This window comes from Melospiza georgiana, chromosome Z, assembly GCF_028018845.1.
Source record: "Melospiza georgiana isolate bMelGeo1 chromosome Z, bMelGeo1.pri, whole genome shotgun sequence".
Lineage (NCBI taxonomy): Eukaryota > Metazoa > Chordata > Aves > Passeriformes > Passerellidae > Melospiza > Melospiza georgiana.
Window position 1 is genome coordinate 2205380 of NC_080465.1, and position 17852 is coordinate 2223231.

Here is a 17852-nt window from a genome sequence, read left to right on the forward strand (position 1 = left end):
TCTCTTGCCTGATTTAAGGGACAATTTTAAAAATGCCGACTGCTTCACAGCCATTTATTGTTTGAAATAAATCCACCTTTTCTTTTATTTCTTCTTTACTGGCTCGCCACATTGCTGGAGGACACAGAACGAAACCTCAGTTATACTCTCAAATTTCAAGAAAATATCAGTTTTTATAGGGAGTTCAACTCCTTCATTCTGCCTCTGAAATTACATTATTAGGTCAATTTACTTTTGCTACTGCATTCTCTTTCTTGATCATTTTAATCCAAGGCATCTGGCCCAAATCTGTTACATTCAGTGTTGGGTTCTAGTTCACAAAGAACTGGGCACGGGCATGCTGACTCACGTGGAAACCACTTGAAAACTCAGATTTTATTAGGCTTCAAGACTCCTGCCTTGCATTTTTAAAAATCATTGTGCTAAGATTATAAAATAAAATAAAATAAACTCAAAAAGAAATTCAAGAAACGAGAAACTTTGAGATTTTCAGGTAGAAAAAGAAAGAAAGGCATAAAGTGAGAAGGAATTTCAGGAGGAAAAGGAGCATGACAGCTTAAAATGTTTTAAGAGTCTTACTAAAGCATGGGCTCATGAACTGAGAAGGAAATGGAAAGGCACTTGGGGAATCAGCCATGTATTCTGATTATTAGGAGCACATGGGAATATTTTTGAGCTGCAGATTGTTCCCATTGAAAGTTAACTGGGTTTTTTGGGAGCCATGTATGACACTCAGCACAATGGAGAAAGGCGTGAGATTATTCCGTGTTGTGCCATTAGGTGGTATCAAAAATAAATTTAAAAATAAATAAATAAAAATGGGGAAAAAAAGGGAAATTAGAGCTTGGAGAAGTAAATTATTATCCATGGTGTCAGCACACAGTGGGAGGACCAAAACTGCATCATTTTGCTTTGGTGTGTTGCAAAACCAGACTGGAAACAGAAAATGTTCTAATTGTGTTCTCCTGGGGGATTTTTTGGATTTTTTAAAAGTTTATTTATTTGGGGGGCGAGGTGTTTGATGGGCTTTTAAATTTTGTTTTGGTTTTTGGGGTTTTTTCTTTTTTTGTTTGCTTGTTGGGGTTTCTTTTTTGTTTTGAGGTTTTTTTTGGTGTGGTTTTTTTGTTTATTTGTTTCGGGATATTTTGTTTTTGTTTTTCTGTTGTTGCTGGTTTTGGTGGGGTGTTTTTGGGAGGTTTTTTTTTTTTGTTTGTTTGGGGTTTTTTGGTGGTTCTTTTGGTGTTCTTTTTGTCTTTTTTTGTTGTTGTTGTTGGGGTTTTTTTGTTTTTGGGGGTTTTTTTTGGTTTTTTTTTGTTCATTTCTGATTTTTTAATTTTTTTTTTTTTAATTTTAAACTGTTCCATTTAGATTGACCTGCTCATCCCTACGAAGATCACTGGGATTATCACCCAAGGAGCAAAAGATTTTGGGCACGTCCAGTTTGTGGGGTCCTACAAGCTTGCGTACAGCAACGATGGGGAGCACTGGAAAATATACCAGGATGAAAAGCAGAAGAAGGACAAGGTAAAGCAAAGAGAAAAATCAGTATTTTGGTTGCGATGACACCACTGATGAGGGCCTGTAGATTATTTAATTGGGTTCCATATGCAGGGGATGGCACAGGGTGGAGTCAGGGTGAGTAAAAGGGTCGCAAATCACATTCACACCTACCAGTGCCATGCCCCTGATTTAATGCTGTTAAATACATAAAACTTCACAGTTCTCCATTAATCACAGCTATTTCTTCATTTAACCCTAGAGCAGAAGGTGTGTAAATAGCAGTGGATTTGTATAGTCAAAAAAAACACAGTGTTTCAGTGCATTTTTTGGTGAATAGGGACTATTTTCAGTGATTTCCTGTGAAGCACATCCTTGTTACCCAGCCATTTTGGACAGGGGCATTTTGGTTTTGTTTTTTGTTTTTCTAAAAATTAGTGGCTAGGGTTTCAAATACTCACTGAAAATATTATTTTTATTATGCTATAAAATAAATAAGAAACATTAAAAAAAAAGTTTCACAACTTCCTCTGCAAATGTTTAATGAGAGGCATAGGGAAAATATAGGTTTGCTGATTGATTTACCTGGAAGCATTTAACTTCTCTCTTGTTATTCGTTATACCTTTCCTTTAAACTGTGGTAACACTTTTATACTGCAAATACCTGAATTTCATAATCATCTGTTGGGAAAAATATTACAGCATATGCATTGCCTGGGGAAATGTTAACCAAGACGACAAAATGTGAATTATTTATTAAATGTCTTAGTAGGGCTCTGTCTGATTGAAACAAAAGATGGATTTATTGAAATACCAGATGGCTGATGTGTCTGATAACGTCTCAGATCTGGGTATTCAGGGTGATAAATGTTCAGGCTCCCACTTATATTTCTCAGTATAAATAAAAATTCTTCAGGAAATAAACTGACATATTCCTCAAGTAAGTCAATTAAATTAATTTTCTTTCAAACAGTGAGGAAACTTTTGATATGCATCGAAATGAGCTGCGTGAGCACAGGGAGGCCCAGTGATGAGGGGGTTAGACAACTGCATCTGCCACATGGCACAGATTTTAACTGATTGATTAAATGTCATTGATTAGGGGAATGTGTTATTAATGGATTGGGCATTTGTGCATAATATATATGCTAAATTACAGCACTGAGTATTTGCATGGCTGTGTTTCTGTGCCTGCATTGTCAGGCCTTGCTATCCAGACTGTGAATTCCTGAAACCCAAATGTCACCTCCCTGGCTTGAACCCAAAGTGAGAGTTTTTTTCCTTAAAGGATTTTAGATAGGGAAAACCAGATCAGTTGGTTTAGCCACTGGCTCAGGAGATTCTTACACCAATGATTTTTTTTTTTTTTTTTTTTGATTGTGGATGTGTTTGGTATAACTGGCTGTCAAATTAAAATTGGAAGCAAACAGCTCACCTTAGGCAGGCATTTCACAAATATATTCAATTTAAGTGGCTTCAGTACTTTGTACACATCCTATTTTAAATCCCTGGCATTTAAAAAGAGAGAGGAAAGTGAAATAAATGTTCTCTCTAAGCCAAACTTGTGCCTGCATTCATTTTGTTGCAAAGGAGAACATGGGTTGGAGTCCCTGGTGATAACACAAATGTAAAAGAAAATGCACTCTGACTTAAAGTACTGTTCCAGTCTGCATTTGTTTGTACCATTGGCCAAAGCAATTAAATTGTTTTTGCCTTCTTCACCAGATGGACTGTTAATTGCTACACACATATTCCATTAGGAGCAATGGGAAACTCTTTAATCGTTGTCTCATTTAAACATATCACACCCTGTATTAATTAACATCCCTGAGAATAAAATAGATGCATATTATTATGATTCTTTAACAAGTCAAGATCATTTAAAAGATCAACACAACAAGATCAAATGCACTTCACTGGAAATTAGAAGTTAGGATTTCTGAATCTAAATGTGTACAAAACAAATAAGCTCACTTGATTTGAGTCTGGACCTCAGCCTTTGGTACACAGACATCAAACTGAAATATCTGGTTTTGGTACGTTATTTATCTATATCAAAAGCATCCAGAAAAGTTGAAAGTTCGATGACAGAGTCTGATTTTCCAGGAGTCACTGAACTTGGCAAAACTTTTTAGGATGTAGGGCTGGAAAGGGTCTCCAAAGGCACTGTGGTCCTCTCCTCCTGCACCCTCAGCAGAAGATGGGATTCAAAATCTCCCAAGGCCCCTTCCTGTCCCCTTGGGGTAGGTGCAGACAGGTAAATATCAGAGCCAAGGCTTAATTCATTCACCTCTCTTTCGCCTCAGACAAGGCTGTACCATCCTCACTCAGATTATTATTTAATATGTTCCAAGAGACAGATTGTGATGAAAATTCTATAAACAGTCAGCTCCAGTGTCCAAATATCCTCTAGAGTGGAAAGGTGGCTTATCCCCCTTGCTGCCATACACCCACCCTGTCCTCACAGGACACAAAAAATTGATTTTATCTCCATTTTTTCCTTTTTCTTTTGGTTGGAGTACTTCAAACTATTTCTTCTCGGTTTCCATCATCCATTTCCTGACTGAAAACGCATAAATTTCTTCATCCAGAGGAATGGAGAGTCACCCAGTAAACTCTTTTTGACACTCACCACTCCAGCTGGGTGGATGCAGTGTTCCATGGGACGTGGAGAGAAACCCTGCTCTGTGTGCTTTGGGACAGAAATATAAATTTTAAAAAAGCCACAAGGAGGAAAAGCAGTGCTGAACCTCATCCATGAGGAGAGGAACAGCACCGCTGGTCCTATCTGACATTACCAGCTTTGAACAGGATCCAGTGAAATTTCTTTATCTTAAGGTGAGATTTTCTCCCAAATACAAGGCAACAGAAAAAAAAATTAGAATTAAAAAAAAAAAATAAAACAAACAAACAAGTCTGCATAGCAAAATAAAAATTCTGTGAAATGTTGCATCTGTTTTCAGGAGATACAGAAGGAAGATAAAAGGTAGATACCGACAACTATCAACAGCAGCAAGCATAAATACTGATATTTTGCCCTCATTAGTCCTATTTATTATCTGAACACCTTGATTTATTCTATGAAGGACAGAACACACAGATTTCTTATTTCTCCTGCAGGTGGTTTAGTCACCCTGTCCTCACCCTGCCTTGTTTAACCATCAAAAAAGTTTAGGGGAAAGGTGGCTCCAAAACATTTTAGGGAAAGGAAGGCAGGATGAAAGGAAAAAAATTATGTTTAAACTCACAGACAAAAAATTATGGAGATATTGGTAGGCTGGTAATAATGATTTGTGGGTGAATATGGTCACTTTATAATGAAATTGTGACTTTATCATTTAGGCCAGAGCTGAGAACTTGAACCCATCTGGTGCTCAGCATCCCACTGCTGATCTGTTTCCAGGATGAGTCCTAACAGATCACCAGATCTCACTGAATTCCTGGGGCTGTTCACTTACCCTTCCTCATCATATTTTAAAGTTCATTTACAAAGGAGAAAATTACTGGTCTCTTGTATTAAGTTGTATACAATATATTATATTTTATTTTTATGTTTTTAAATAGATAAGATATTATCTAATTATATTATATTATATTATATTATATTATATTATATTATATTATATTATATTATATTATATTATATTATATTATATTATATTATATTATATTATATTATATTATATTATATTATATTATAGTATATTATATTATAGTATATTATAGTATATTATAGTATATTATAGTATATTATAGTATATTATAGTATATTATAGTATATTGCAGTATATTAAAGTATATTATAGTATATTATAGTATGTTATAGTATATTATAGTCTATAATATATAATATATAATTACATAATTGTATATATATATATATATATATATATATTATATATTATAATATATTATATATAATATATATTACAGGCTGCCTGTGTGCAGCCTGTAAATATGGTCAATCCTTCACAAAACAGTGGTTTAGAGGAGAAGGAAATAGGGTGTTCAGTTTTTTGCACTATTTCACATGGAAAAGCTCTTCCAAGACCAGTGTCTCCTGCAGCTCCTGCTTGGCTCCTGCTATTTTAATGGCCAGTCATTTCATTTCATATCTGTGCCCTATTCCTGTGAGCGCAGACAAAAAGTTACTGGGAGAAAAGAGAAAAAAAAAGAAAAAAGAAAAAAAAAAAGGCAAATGGAGCCCCTCTCATTCATTTTAAATAGTCTGAATGAGTTGCCTGGAAAAAATATGAAAACTTTTCCTGTTGTCATCAAGAAGCAAAATAAATTACATTGCAGGCCGTCACGTAGGAAGAAAACATATTTTAGAAACAGGACCAGAGCTAACAGCTATCTTGTTTTTCTCAACTAGAGGTCAGTAGCTCACTGTACCTCCAGAGCTGAGGACATCCAAACCGAATCTGACCTTTTTCTTTTTCTTTTTTTTTCCTTTTTTTTTTTTTTTTTTTTAAATCACATTCCACATGTGATTTATAAATTGCGCAGCCTGCTGTAGGTAACTCGAGGCCAGCTGCAGTGTCAAATAAATGGCGTTTCAGGGGCTGTTTTCTCACAGGGAGGTGAGAACATCTGAGACCAGCCCAAAGGAGCCCGTCGTCTGCAGCCAGCACCAGCCATCAGCAGGGCAATTAGCATAAATTTTGCATAAATGGCCACTGGGTTTGTACACAAAATTATGAACTAGTCATAATTACACATTTCTGGGTGCACAGACCATTGCCAGGGTGAGAGGAGACAGGAACCTGCTTATTAAAGAAAAGTTAGATCGTGTCAGGTTAAAAATCTTTCTGCTAGATTTGCTAATGCTGCTTTTTTTTTTTTTTTTTCTGATGATGTGTAATTATTATAATATCTGCTTTACACTGATAGGTTCAATTCCTACATGTAATCTACATACTTGGCACAGGCAATGAATTTATTTTTTTGAGTCATGTTACATAAATTATCACTATTTGATAGCATTATCTGCAATAATAGTTTTAATTCCTAATCTAAGTTACTTTTTTCATCTGCACTGGTTTAAATTATGAGTGACTTCCACTACTTTGAGCTGAATTATCATGATTTGTGTCAGGTCAAGATCTAGCTATGCTCATTTCATCTGGGGGAAGACAAAATGAGCAAAAAACAAAATGCTCATTTGACAACCTACCTTGAGTTTCTGTAAACATTTCTGGAGGCAGGTTGGTCTTCAAAACATTTATGGTTTTGGCTTGGAACCTCCTATAAGCCATGTGCAATGGAATAAATGTCCATTTCTGTAGCATCAACACGTAGATCAGATGGGAAAGACAGTATGAGAATGTTAGAGGATGTTTCATAAGTTTTAAAGTTTTATCTCCCTCTATCTGTTCTGAACACAGAGAAATAATAGAGGTTGTGTAACGGTATTCATGGACGTGATATGTGTGCACTTTATGTAGGGTAACTGAGAGAAAAAATGACTTTTTCTCCTCTTATTCACTCCAAAAATGCATGTGCCCACAAACACATCCACATGCCACCTTTATTTTTCTGGATATTGAGATGTTCTGCACTGAAGATAACTCCAAACAGGAGCCATGACTGGGTATTCTTTGTAAAATATTCTTCTTCTAATATGAGCAGGATTAACTGCTCCGTGAAATAATGTTTTTAAAGTATTCTGCTAGATATGAAAAATGTTTTTAAGGTACAGCAGACAACACTCTTTTCTCCAAACTGCTAGTCTTCAGGTATTCTCCCAAATTATTCTGTCTTACAACAGTTTTCTTTTTAATGTTCTAATCAACTTACACTGTCATTATCTGGATTTTCTGCTAATGCCGTAAAACAGTTTGTTTACATTGAAAAATCTCACTGAATGTTTGAAATCAAGACATTCAAATTGCTTGCTGGACACAGGTATAAACAAGAATTGTTTGTATTTCAGACTTTTCAGCTGGGAATATCAGTATCTATTTTCCTGTCTTTCACTCTTTTTCCATAAAGTAACAACGAATACATTTAGCATATTTTAAAGTACAGCAGCACGCATTTTCTGGTTTTTGGTTTGTTCTTTTTTTTTTTTTTTTTTTTTTTTAAACAGCAGCTGCAAGAGCCTGAGCTACAGAGGAGTGTGTGGAGGGTCTGTACGTGTAAAACTGCTAGAGCTGCTGAGTAAATATTCCAGCAAGTCACACCTTTCGAGTGTGCAGGCTGACATAAACAGACACTGTAAAATATGAAACGTTCTGCAGCAGGGTTGGCAAAGAGCAGGAGCTTTTAGATCCACTTGTGCAAAAGAAAAGTCACCTTGTGACATGGCAGCCCCTGGTTTTGGGGAGGGTGAAGCTCTTTCCAGGAGCATCCTGTGGATTGGAATGATGCTTTAGGATTTTGGCTTTTGTATTTTTCATGTATTTGTGATCCTGCAGTTCTTTAGTGTGTAACTCCAAACTCCACATTCAGTGTCAGCTGCTGCTGTCCCATTTTGGGCAGACACAACAATTCCTCTCTGGGCCTGGCAACCAAGGGCACCTCACTGCCCCCGGGCCCAGAAATGCAAACAAAAGGGAGTTGGGTGGGCAAACTTGGGGTAAATGACTTCATTAGCTGAAGCTGGAATTGTTAGATTAACCCCCAATGTGCAAACAGACCAAACCCATACAAATATAAACACCCATGAGCTGTGGTCCATTTTTGGGTGTAGGCCCTGGGGGGTTTTGTCTGCCCTGAATATACCTGGAGGCCTTTAATAAACATAACCACTTTTAATTCCCTTCATTCTGTCTGGCCTCTGTTTTTAGGCAGTCTCAGAAGGGCATCAGGAAGAGCAAGGCTGTTATTCCTCCTTAGAGCCCTTTCCCAGCTCTGAATTTTATTCTTTTTTTCTGTCCGTGTCCCTAGTAGCCCCGGCTGTTTTTCCCCCCCTCTCAATGTATCTGATCTTTAGCAGTGGTTAAAGGCTGAGGAAGCTGTGCCATGGTTTAATTATGTGTTGAAAGGGGAGCTGTGACCCTTGGATGGCTCTGGATGACCCTGCTGTCACTGCCTGTCCCCTCCTGGCCCTGCTGAGGGGACACTGCAATATTGTCTGCCATCGATTTTCCCCACGCCACTTATGGTTTTATAGACATCTACAGTATCTCCTCTCTGGCTGGAGAGACTTATCTGCTTAATAACTCCCAAAAAAAACTCCTTTTTCTTGCTGCTTCTTTCTCTGTATTTGCTGTTTTGGGATGAGGCAGGAGCAGACCTGCACTCACACAGAGCTGAAAGTGAAGGTGTGCACTGACACATTGATAATTTACATTCTGGTCTTCATTTCTTGAGCACAAATCACCCTGGGGTTATTTCATCATTGAGAATATATATATATATATATATATATATATATATATATATATATTTTTTTTTTTTTTTTTTTTTTTTTTTTTTTTACATAGAGCATTATATTGTAATTCCAGCATCAGCCTCTGAAATCCTAAAAAGTCATGGCAGTCTTCAGAGCTATCCTGAAAAAACCAGCTCAGAAACAAATGTGAGGGGTGGTCATTAAGAGGCATCAGCTTTTCAAGGGTTTTAATTACTTTGGTGGCTCATTTAGTATTGACTGCTTGGGCATAAAACAACAGGTAGATTTAAAAACATACATACTTTTAGCTAAAGAAATAGCTTTTTTTTCTTCTGATAAGTCATGTCTTGTCTTTTGTTCTCCCTGCTTCTTCCAAATTCCTTAACTCTATTAGTGAATTGAGGCTAAAAGTAAATGAAGAGTGGGAAAAGATATAGTTTTTCCCATAAGAAATTTGCCATGGGACCACAGGAAAAGAAGAGTAAATTGCTGTTAGAATGCTATGTTTTATGCAGGTCACACTTGTGGATGCTGACAATGCTTCCCATACTTTCTGATACATTTACTTCCCCAAAATCCTTCTTCTGATCTCGCACATTTAGTTAATTTCTTGAAATTACATCCTGAATTTTGAGGAAAGGTGTATTTCATATTTGCATAAAATAACCTCTGAGACAGTTCAAGTGATCATGAAATCATGCATGAGTTAAAAAAAAATTAAATCTTGTTCTCATGTCGTAAGTAAATGAAATAACCCTCCCTCCTTCAGCTGTATTTGTTGAGCTGGTTTTGCCTCACATAATTTTATTTATCTTTCATATCTGTGTTCAGATATGAATACTGGGGCTGTAGAAAGGTTCCTTTGTTTAGCCTGGCAAAAATATCAACAGATATTTCACATGCATGTGCAAGAAATCAAATGGAAATAAAAACAAAAAAAACCAAAAAAACACTTTTAAGCTTTCCTAGCTGCATTTTGGGTTTTGGAAAGTGTCACTGTAATTTCAATTATGAACTTAGTTATGTTATTTTTTGCTACAAATGAAACTGGAATTGAGGAGCAAACCTTGTTAGCCCAAGCTCCTGCTGATTTATGTATCAACCCTGTACTTGGGCAGCAAACAAATTTCCCTGTGCTACATTATTTTGGTTGTTTGGGTTTGGTTTTTTTTTCCTTTCCCTTAGACTCACAAAACTGATGTTTCTGTGGTCATTTTCTCTGCTGTTTTATCCATGTATCAGAACTCCCACATCCTTTCATGCTCCCACCTCTGTGATGGCAGAGGAGAAGGGGAATTCATCACCTGGGGAGGGGATGGATTGTGTTTGCTGTCCTGAAATGACAGCACATGGGGAGAAGCTTCCAAAATCCAGAGAGGTTCAGCGTGGAGACCAAAATCCTTATGAAGATGTCACAGAGGATCCAGAGTCGGGGCTTAAATACTGGATCAGCCAGCTTGCACTTTAAACTCTGGTATTTTCCCAATAACTTCTAGGAAACCTGTAATTCTGAATTAATTCAGTCACATAAGCACTTCTCCAGGAGGTCTATATTCTTCTCTGCATGATGCAAACAACAGTCATTCATTTTCAGTTGAAAAGCCATCAGGTTCAGTTTTTATAAATGAGAAGTGAATTGGCTGACATTTTAAGAGATGAGCATTTTCCATAAAAACTGAAAACAACCCAAGGGGATAATCTGATCATTTTGCCAAAAATTGGTGCTGTGGCCTTTGAATTTAAATAGTGGCTGGCAGGGGAAAAACCTGGCGTTGATTTATCATAGATAGGAGTTTTATAACTCACTTTTGTGTGGATTAACCAATACAGGTGGAAATAAGATCATAACATGCACTGTACTGTAGGATGTTTTACTTTTATCATAGCCTGATGCTCTTCATTCATCTGCTGACTTTTGTCTGACATGAGAAGATAATATCCTTGATAAGCACCAATTTTACAAGGGTTTATATAGTTGCACCCCTGCAACTTTCATAAGCGATACAATAAAAATTCTTACCTTTAATTATTAATGCTATTTCCTCAGAAGCAGTAACAGCGTCTCCTGGGATTAATTTGAGACGGTACAAATGCCAAGTGAAAAGACATTTAATTTTTTAAATGTTAATGATTTTTGTGTAACTTTCAGAGCGTGGCCCTGGCGGAACGGTGGGTGAGGCTTTGAGTAGAAGGCTCTGCCTGCAGCAGGGCTGAGTGTGAACGAATCTCAAGACTCAGCAGAGGCAGGGGCTCATGGAATCACAGATTTGGGTTGGGAGGGACCTTGAATTTCATCCAGTGCCACCCTTTCCATGGCAGGGACACCTTCCACTGTCCCAGGGTGCTCCAATCCCCAGTGTCCAGCCAGGCCTTGGCCACTGCCAGGGATGCAGGGGCAGCCCCAGCTGCTCTGGGCACCTCTGCTAAGGCCTCCCCACCCTCAGAGCAAAGGATTCCTTCCTAACATCTAATTCCCAACCTTCTCTTTGCCATTTAAACCTTAAGTTTAAACAGCATTAAAAGATGCGTGTACCGATGTTAAACACTCATCGTGGATCCAGGGTAGTCGGAATTTCACCATGGGCTGGGCCAGTGATTTAGGAGACTCCTCAAGCCCAGTCTCATGAGCTCTTGGAGGCCTATAACACACCCAAGATAGCTCAGCTACCCTTGGAGGCATAAAAATCAGCAGGATGGCTTCTGTTGTTGCAGTGTTGGAAACAAAAAGGTTTATTAAAAGGCAAAATAAAAAAAACTCTTCACAGAGAAAAACTGAGTCAGGTGCGAGAGGTTCTTGCTCCTGGGACAACACCTCACAAAAGTGATTAGTTTCTTTGCTCTCTTCTTTTTCTAGTAAATTGCCCAGGAGGGACTTTTTGGCTTCCTTCCAATGTGCTATCCTTAAGTTTGAGGTGAAGTCCCCCAGGTCCTATGAGGTGGCTTTTTACCTAATTGAGGAAAGAAACTTCTGGGATTTTCCCTTTTTAAGGAGACAAAAGGTAGTTTAGTCACTCTGTCAACAGGAGGCACATTCCTATAGGCCAGCCTTAAAACCTCCCTGCATATTGTACATGCAGGCAACCCAGGACATCTCTCTGTCTGTCCTGAGCAGCCCAGACCCTGCCAGGGGGCTCAGAGACCCTGGCACAGAGCCCAGAATGCCCCTGAGGGTTTGATTATGACCTGTGGAGCCTTAGATGAAGATCTGCAAGCCATGACAGATTAAGTAGAATGATAATGAATTTATCACGGGGTGAAAAAATAGATTTTTTGGGGTTTCTGGAATGGAGGTTCAGGGGGCAACATGAAGGGATCTGGGCATGTCCAGCCTTTCTCCTTCTTCTTCTTGGCCTTCATCTTCTGCTCTGATGGTGGCACTTTTGGATTGGTTTAGAGTAGAAGCTCACTGTCTAACATAGGTGATGGATATTGGGAAGTAATTGTAAATAATGCATATGTAGCTTTTAGTATAAAGACATAACACTACCCTGGGGCAGGCAGAGCGCCTCTGACTGCCTTGCTGAGCTGACCTGGGCAGGACAGGAGAAAGAATTTTATCGATAAGGAACAATAAACAACCTTGAGACTGAGAAATGAAGAGCCCTGACTCCTTCTTCAAGCGCTGGGCTGGGAAAAGACTTTCTAACACATCTCGGGGTCACTCTGATCAGCTAGAGACCCTGACACCCAGCGAGGGGAGGGAATGATGCATCTGACTCCATGTTCCCAGAAGGCTAGTTTATTACTTTATAATACTGTATTATAATAAAGAATAATATACTATACTATACAGAAGTATAGTATAGTATAGTATAGTATAGTATAGTATAGTATAGTATAGTATAGTATAGTATAGTATAGTGTAGTGTTCTTTAATATAGTATAGTATTCTTTAATATAGTATAGTATTCTTTAATATAGTGTAGTATTCTTTAATATAGTATAGTATACTAAAGAATACAGAAAAGACACTTACAGAATGCTAAAAAGATAACAGTGAAAACTCCTGACTCTCTCCAGAGTCCCGACACAGCTGGGCCCTGACTGGCCAAAGAGTGAAAACAACTCACCAGAATCCAATGAAACAGTTACCTGTTGGATAAACAATCTCCAAACACAATCCACATGAGCACAACACAGCAGAAGCAAATGAGATGAGACTTGTTTTCCTTTTCTCCGAGGCTTCTCAGCTTCCCAGGAGAAAAACCCTGGGCGAAAAGAAAATCCCGTTCAGGGAACGCGACTGCCGCACCTGCAGGCACCCCCGGGGGAACCTCCACTAAAATCCTCCCCCCGTTGTTTCCCCCCCACAGGTGTTCCAGGGCAACTTTGACAACGACACGCACCGCAAGAACATCATCGAGCCCCCGATCGTGGCCCGGCACGTGCGCATCGTGCCCTGGTCGTGGTACGGCCGCATCACCCTGCGCTCCGAGCTGCTGGGCTGTGCGGCCGAGGACTGAGCTGCCCCGCTCCTGCTGCTGTAGAAGAAGCTTGTAGGATGCTGAGTGGGGTTTTCTCCATGAACCAGTGCTCGCTCATCTTTTTATGGTAGGCCGCTAGCTGTCTTTCGCCAGGAGGTCTAAGCCTGCCCTCTTAAAAAATGATCCGATCCGGTTTTAATTTTGCCCTTGAAATCTGTTGGTGTTGTCCCTTCTGCTGTGGAATTGCCCTCCTAGTTCTCCTTTGAGCTGTTGAAACGCGTTGAGGGAAAAAGAGAAAAAAGAAAAAACATAAAAACAAAACAGCAGCATCCTTTTTACAAGGGAAGAGAAAAACGAAGCTCATTTGCAGCTTCAGGAACATTGGGCTGACGAGTTCTCCATAAATCATACCATCATCTTACTTGCAAAAAGTGATACTGCAGCTTTTAGCAATAAGTTTACTTGGGGATGACTGCATTATAGTAATTGTGCCTATCAAACACTGTCAGTTCTTACGACATAATATTTTGGGAAATTCTCCATGGTACTGTTCAGACATGGTACCTGTGATGTTCCGAGCTACCTTTCACCACTTCCATCTAGACAGCAGATTCCATGCACCTGGAGGGTTTTCCTACCTGCCCCATTTTCCTTCTCTATTTTGCATGCTGTAGACACGGCCTCCATCTTTTCTGTTCAGTATCACACTGTGCTGGTGTTGTTTTCCTTGAGAGATGTCACCTGTTTTGAATATGTAACCAAATCAGTGTATTATGACGTTAATGAATTTGCCAAAGTTTCTTCATTTTCAAAGTTTCTGTGCTTTTTTATGGAGACTAAGGTGAGGCACCAGGGCACCTATGGTGTCTCATCTTGGGTGCCCACAGAGATTTCCATCAGAAATCCCATTCCAGGATGATTTTTCCAGGGGTGAGCACGCAGACCTGCTCACCCCCATCACTGCTTTCACACACGCTCTGAATTCCAGCGAGGAGGAAAATGTGGCGAGAAGGAACCAGGTGCTAAAAGACACACAGGAGGAATGACTCCCTCACTGCCAGGAAACCCTCCCTCTTCAGGCTCTTCCTAAATCACAGCTTTCCTCCCCAAAAGGGAAGAGGTGACTTAGGAGCGAACCAAAGCCTGTCCCTGGTCACCCTCTACTCCTATTTTCAGACAACACCAGTGAGCCATGAGGAGGCTGTTTCCTATCATCCCCCATCTACAGGAATGCTTCACACACAGCATGATAGCAACCCCAGATTAAAAAGTAGATTTTAGGAGGAAAAGTAGTGGAGAAGTAGGGGGGACGTTCTCCCCCGTGCCTCAGTTTCCCCTGCCGATTGAGATGACAATACCAAGCTCTGAAGAGCAATCCAAGTTCCCTTGGAGTAAAGTGCTCTTTAGAGTTAGAGCAGCACCTCAGACTAAAAAAGATCCCAGGACGGGGAGGGAGCGAGGGGACCTGAAACAACAGCACTTGGGATTACTGCCAACCTTTTAATTTCATACCATGCTGATGTGGAGAGAAAGAGAGAATGTGAGAGAGAGAGAGAGAGAGATGCAGCTGCATGTTTTAGCAAATGTCACTGAACTTATAATTATACTTTTTGTCACTGTTCCATTCTCACCAAAACTCTGAACTTGGGCACTGCTTCCCAGGCCAGCAGCTTGCTGGCCCACAATCTGCAAAGGGCAAAGTTTACCTTGGAAACAAAATGGTTTGGATTTCAAAAAAACCTGCATTTAATCACACATTCTCCACCACAGACTAAATATATATTATCCATTGAACTGTGAAAGACTCTAGAATAGCAGCCAGGAATTTTACATACAAGAATTGGGGATATAATGGTGGCGGTTTTCTGATAGTGTCACTTAAACTGTCACATTTTAGCAAACAGAACACCCTGCCTCTACAAAATGACTTAATCCTTAAACTGTATTTATACAAGTATTTATTTTATAAGGCTTAGACATTTAAAGACTTCTAAAGAAGAGTCCTGTAAAGGTAAAAGTATGTGTAAGAAATGTTGAGGTCCTGTGCAACACTGCTAAGTTTGTTCTTTATTTTTTACTTTGTGCTGCATAACAAAAGCCACTAGACTGTTACTGTCTTGTCTGTAACTGTGTTAACAGCATTCCTTAATGATGTATATATGGAGTGGTCTTCAAGCAAAAGGAGCAATTTTAAAGAGAAAGTCAATCAATTTGGTGGTACTTCTAACGAGAAAAAAAAATCTATATGAATAATGGAGGACGAGTCTATCCTTACATTATCTACTGCCTATATTTTGTAATTTAGGCTTTAGGTTAAAAAGAAAAAAAACAAAAAAGAAAAATGTAGTCTTTAGGGTATGAACACACAATACTTTAAGAGGCTTAAATACATTTTCCTTTTATGGGAGAGCAGTTGACCCTGAATTTAATTACAGATATGCAGAATAGCATGTGGATATTTCACTAACTGACTGTATCCAGAAAAACAGAAGGCCATTTCAGAAAATTAGACTTCCTAGTTTAAAATCTCATGTTAATGCTCTTCTGAAATATTTGGTCTCTGATCTTAATTTTGGGGGTTTTTTTTCATCTTATTAATCTTTTGGGGTTTCAGTTTTGCTTTTGAATTAATATTTCTTGGTTTAGTAAATTAATTGTGATCCCTTCATCTGCATACTGGGTTTTCATGTAATGTAACATGGTAGCTTTAATTTGGTATTAATTTTGTGTTGAGTATTTTCCCCCTAATGTCCTGTGCCAGTAGTCTTCACAAGGAGAGCTCCATAGCTAGTGATAATACTCCATGACAATTACTTAAAAATCACATATCTGATGCCCTTACAGTTTCAACCTGCATGCTAGAAAAACTCCTAGCTTGGCTACCAAAAAGCTTTCTTGGATTGGCACTTCCAGCACCAAATTCTGCTTCCAATGTCAGCAGTATCAGTCTGAAATAGCTCTTGATTTAAGTGGAGTCCTTCAGATTTAACAAAACAGGTGAGAATCAGATTAGGGGATAAATCAAACTCTTTCCCTTTGATTTTATTTTATTGTCCAGGTGCATACCATTGTCATAAGGGGCAAGTTTTAAATTAACACAACTGTTCTCTCCCAGTCAAAGCAACCAGCCCCAAAAAAAACAGAAGTGCAGGACAGGAGACATCCCTTTAAGAGGGGACGGAGAAAAGCTCAGAAATAATCCTTGACTTCTGAATTAATTGCTAACAATGACATTGAACAAGGCCAAAAGTGTTCCCCTAATTAAATTTCACCCTGAACCAGCTAAGTATTGGTAGGCAGGCCTCACCTTTGTGTTGCTAGGCAATATCCTACATTTATAGCCTGGGAAATAAAGCACTGGCACGAGGCTCCTTTTTATCAGCGTTCAGGGCCCGTCGCCTCAACTGGCTCTGGATCCAGGGTTGACTTTCTCTTTTGGAATAGCTTCATACAAATTAAGTGTCAGTTTTGAAGACTAAGGATACTAAATGAGTGTATCTTTGCTATACAACCAATGTGAACTATAATATTCAGTGCTGGCTTCTGATGTGTCAGTAAGTACAGAAGTATCTTGGACACAAACGACCTTTGCAACCCTTCAAGCTGTGTGATATTCAAATGGTTTTTGTATATACCTAAATCATGTAGAGCGATGTAAAACCAGTACGACCTTGTCTAGTCTTCAAACTTAACAATAAAAACTTTTGAAAAATGAGGTGGTTTTCTGGGAGCTGTTGTGTTGCAACACCTTGGAGGGCGCGCAGCTTATCGCGGCAAGTGTGGAGCAGAGATAGCACCTGGCATTTTCCTGGATTCAGCCACGGGGGTCTTTGTAGCAGGTAAGTTTGATCTGGAAAAATCAGCAGTTGGTGCTGTGGTCTCCTCAATGTGTTCCCTTTGTTCATACAGATTAAAAAAAAAAAAAAACACCTCTAGGTTTTGAACGAGTCTAAAAATACTTTTTTTTTTTGTTCCCTATCCTGCTGCTCTCTGAACGAGCACCAGAAATGTAAAATGACAATTTCATTTCCTGTAAGTCAGATTTCCTGGGATATTTATCAGTCCTTATCCTCTCTCCTCCACTCCTGCATAGGCAAATTAATTTCTGAGAAGATAAGGAGTGGCTGCAGGCCAGACCTGCTATGAGATGCCACAGCAGAGCTGGTATTTGCTCACACCCTTGCCCCTTTTCTCTTTTATTTCCTGTACATCCTGCTCCCCAAAATAGTTAACTCTATAATTTCAGATTCTGAAGAAGCTTAAAGTAGCACATGGAAAAGCCATTTGCTCCCAAACCATTTAAACAACTAAATTACATTAAAATATTATGTTTACCGAAGAGAGATGAAGCTTCAGTGGTTTACAACTTGAATGAGCCCCTTTGTAAAAATACACATCCTTTTGTTTTATAATGGCTTCAGCTTGTGCCCTTTCTCCAAAAATCATCTGTTAGAGACAAAAACCATCCACAAGGACTCACAATGGTGACAATGGCTGCCCAACATGCAGTCTCAACACTCACTACAGCATGTTGTCTTTCAGAAGAAAAGTCACAAAATTGCAACTTTCCCTTATTATTAATTGCTACCAGT

The 17852-nt window shown here is 38.9% G+C and overlaps 1 protein-coding gene across 2 annotated transcripts in view; it reads left to right on the plus strand.

The window, feature by feature from the left end:
• EDIL3 (EGF like repeats and discoidin domains 3) overlaps window positions 1-16975 on the plus strand; it is a 237446-nt gene extending 220471 nt beyond the window's left edge. For both annotated transcript variants that reach the window (XM_058044014.1, XM_058044015.1), the window contains 2 exons: window positions 1369-1524; window positions 13150-16975. In XM_058044014.1, the coding sequence (XP_057899997.1) occupies window positions 1369-1524; window positions 13150-13299 (306 nt within the window). In that variant the 3' untranslated portion in view covers window positions 13300-16975. The remainder of the gene's footprint in view (window positions 1-1368; window positions 1525-13149) is intronic.
• The last annotated feature ends 877 nt before the right edge of the window (window positions 16976-17852 follow it).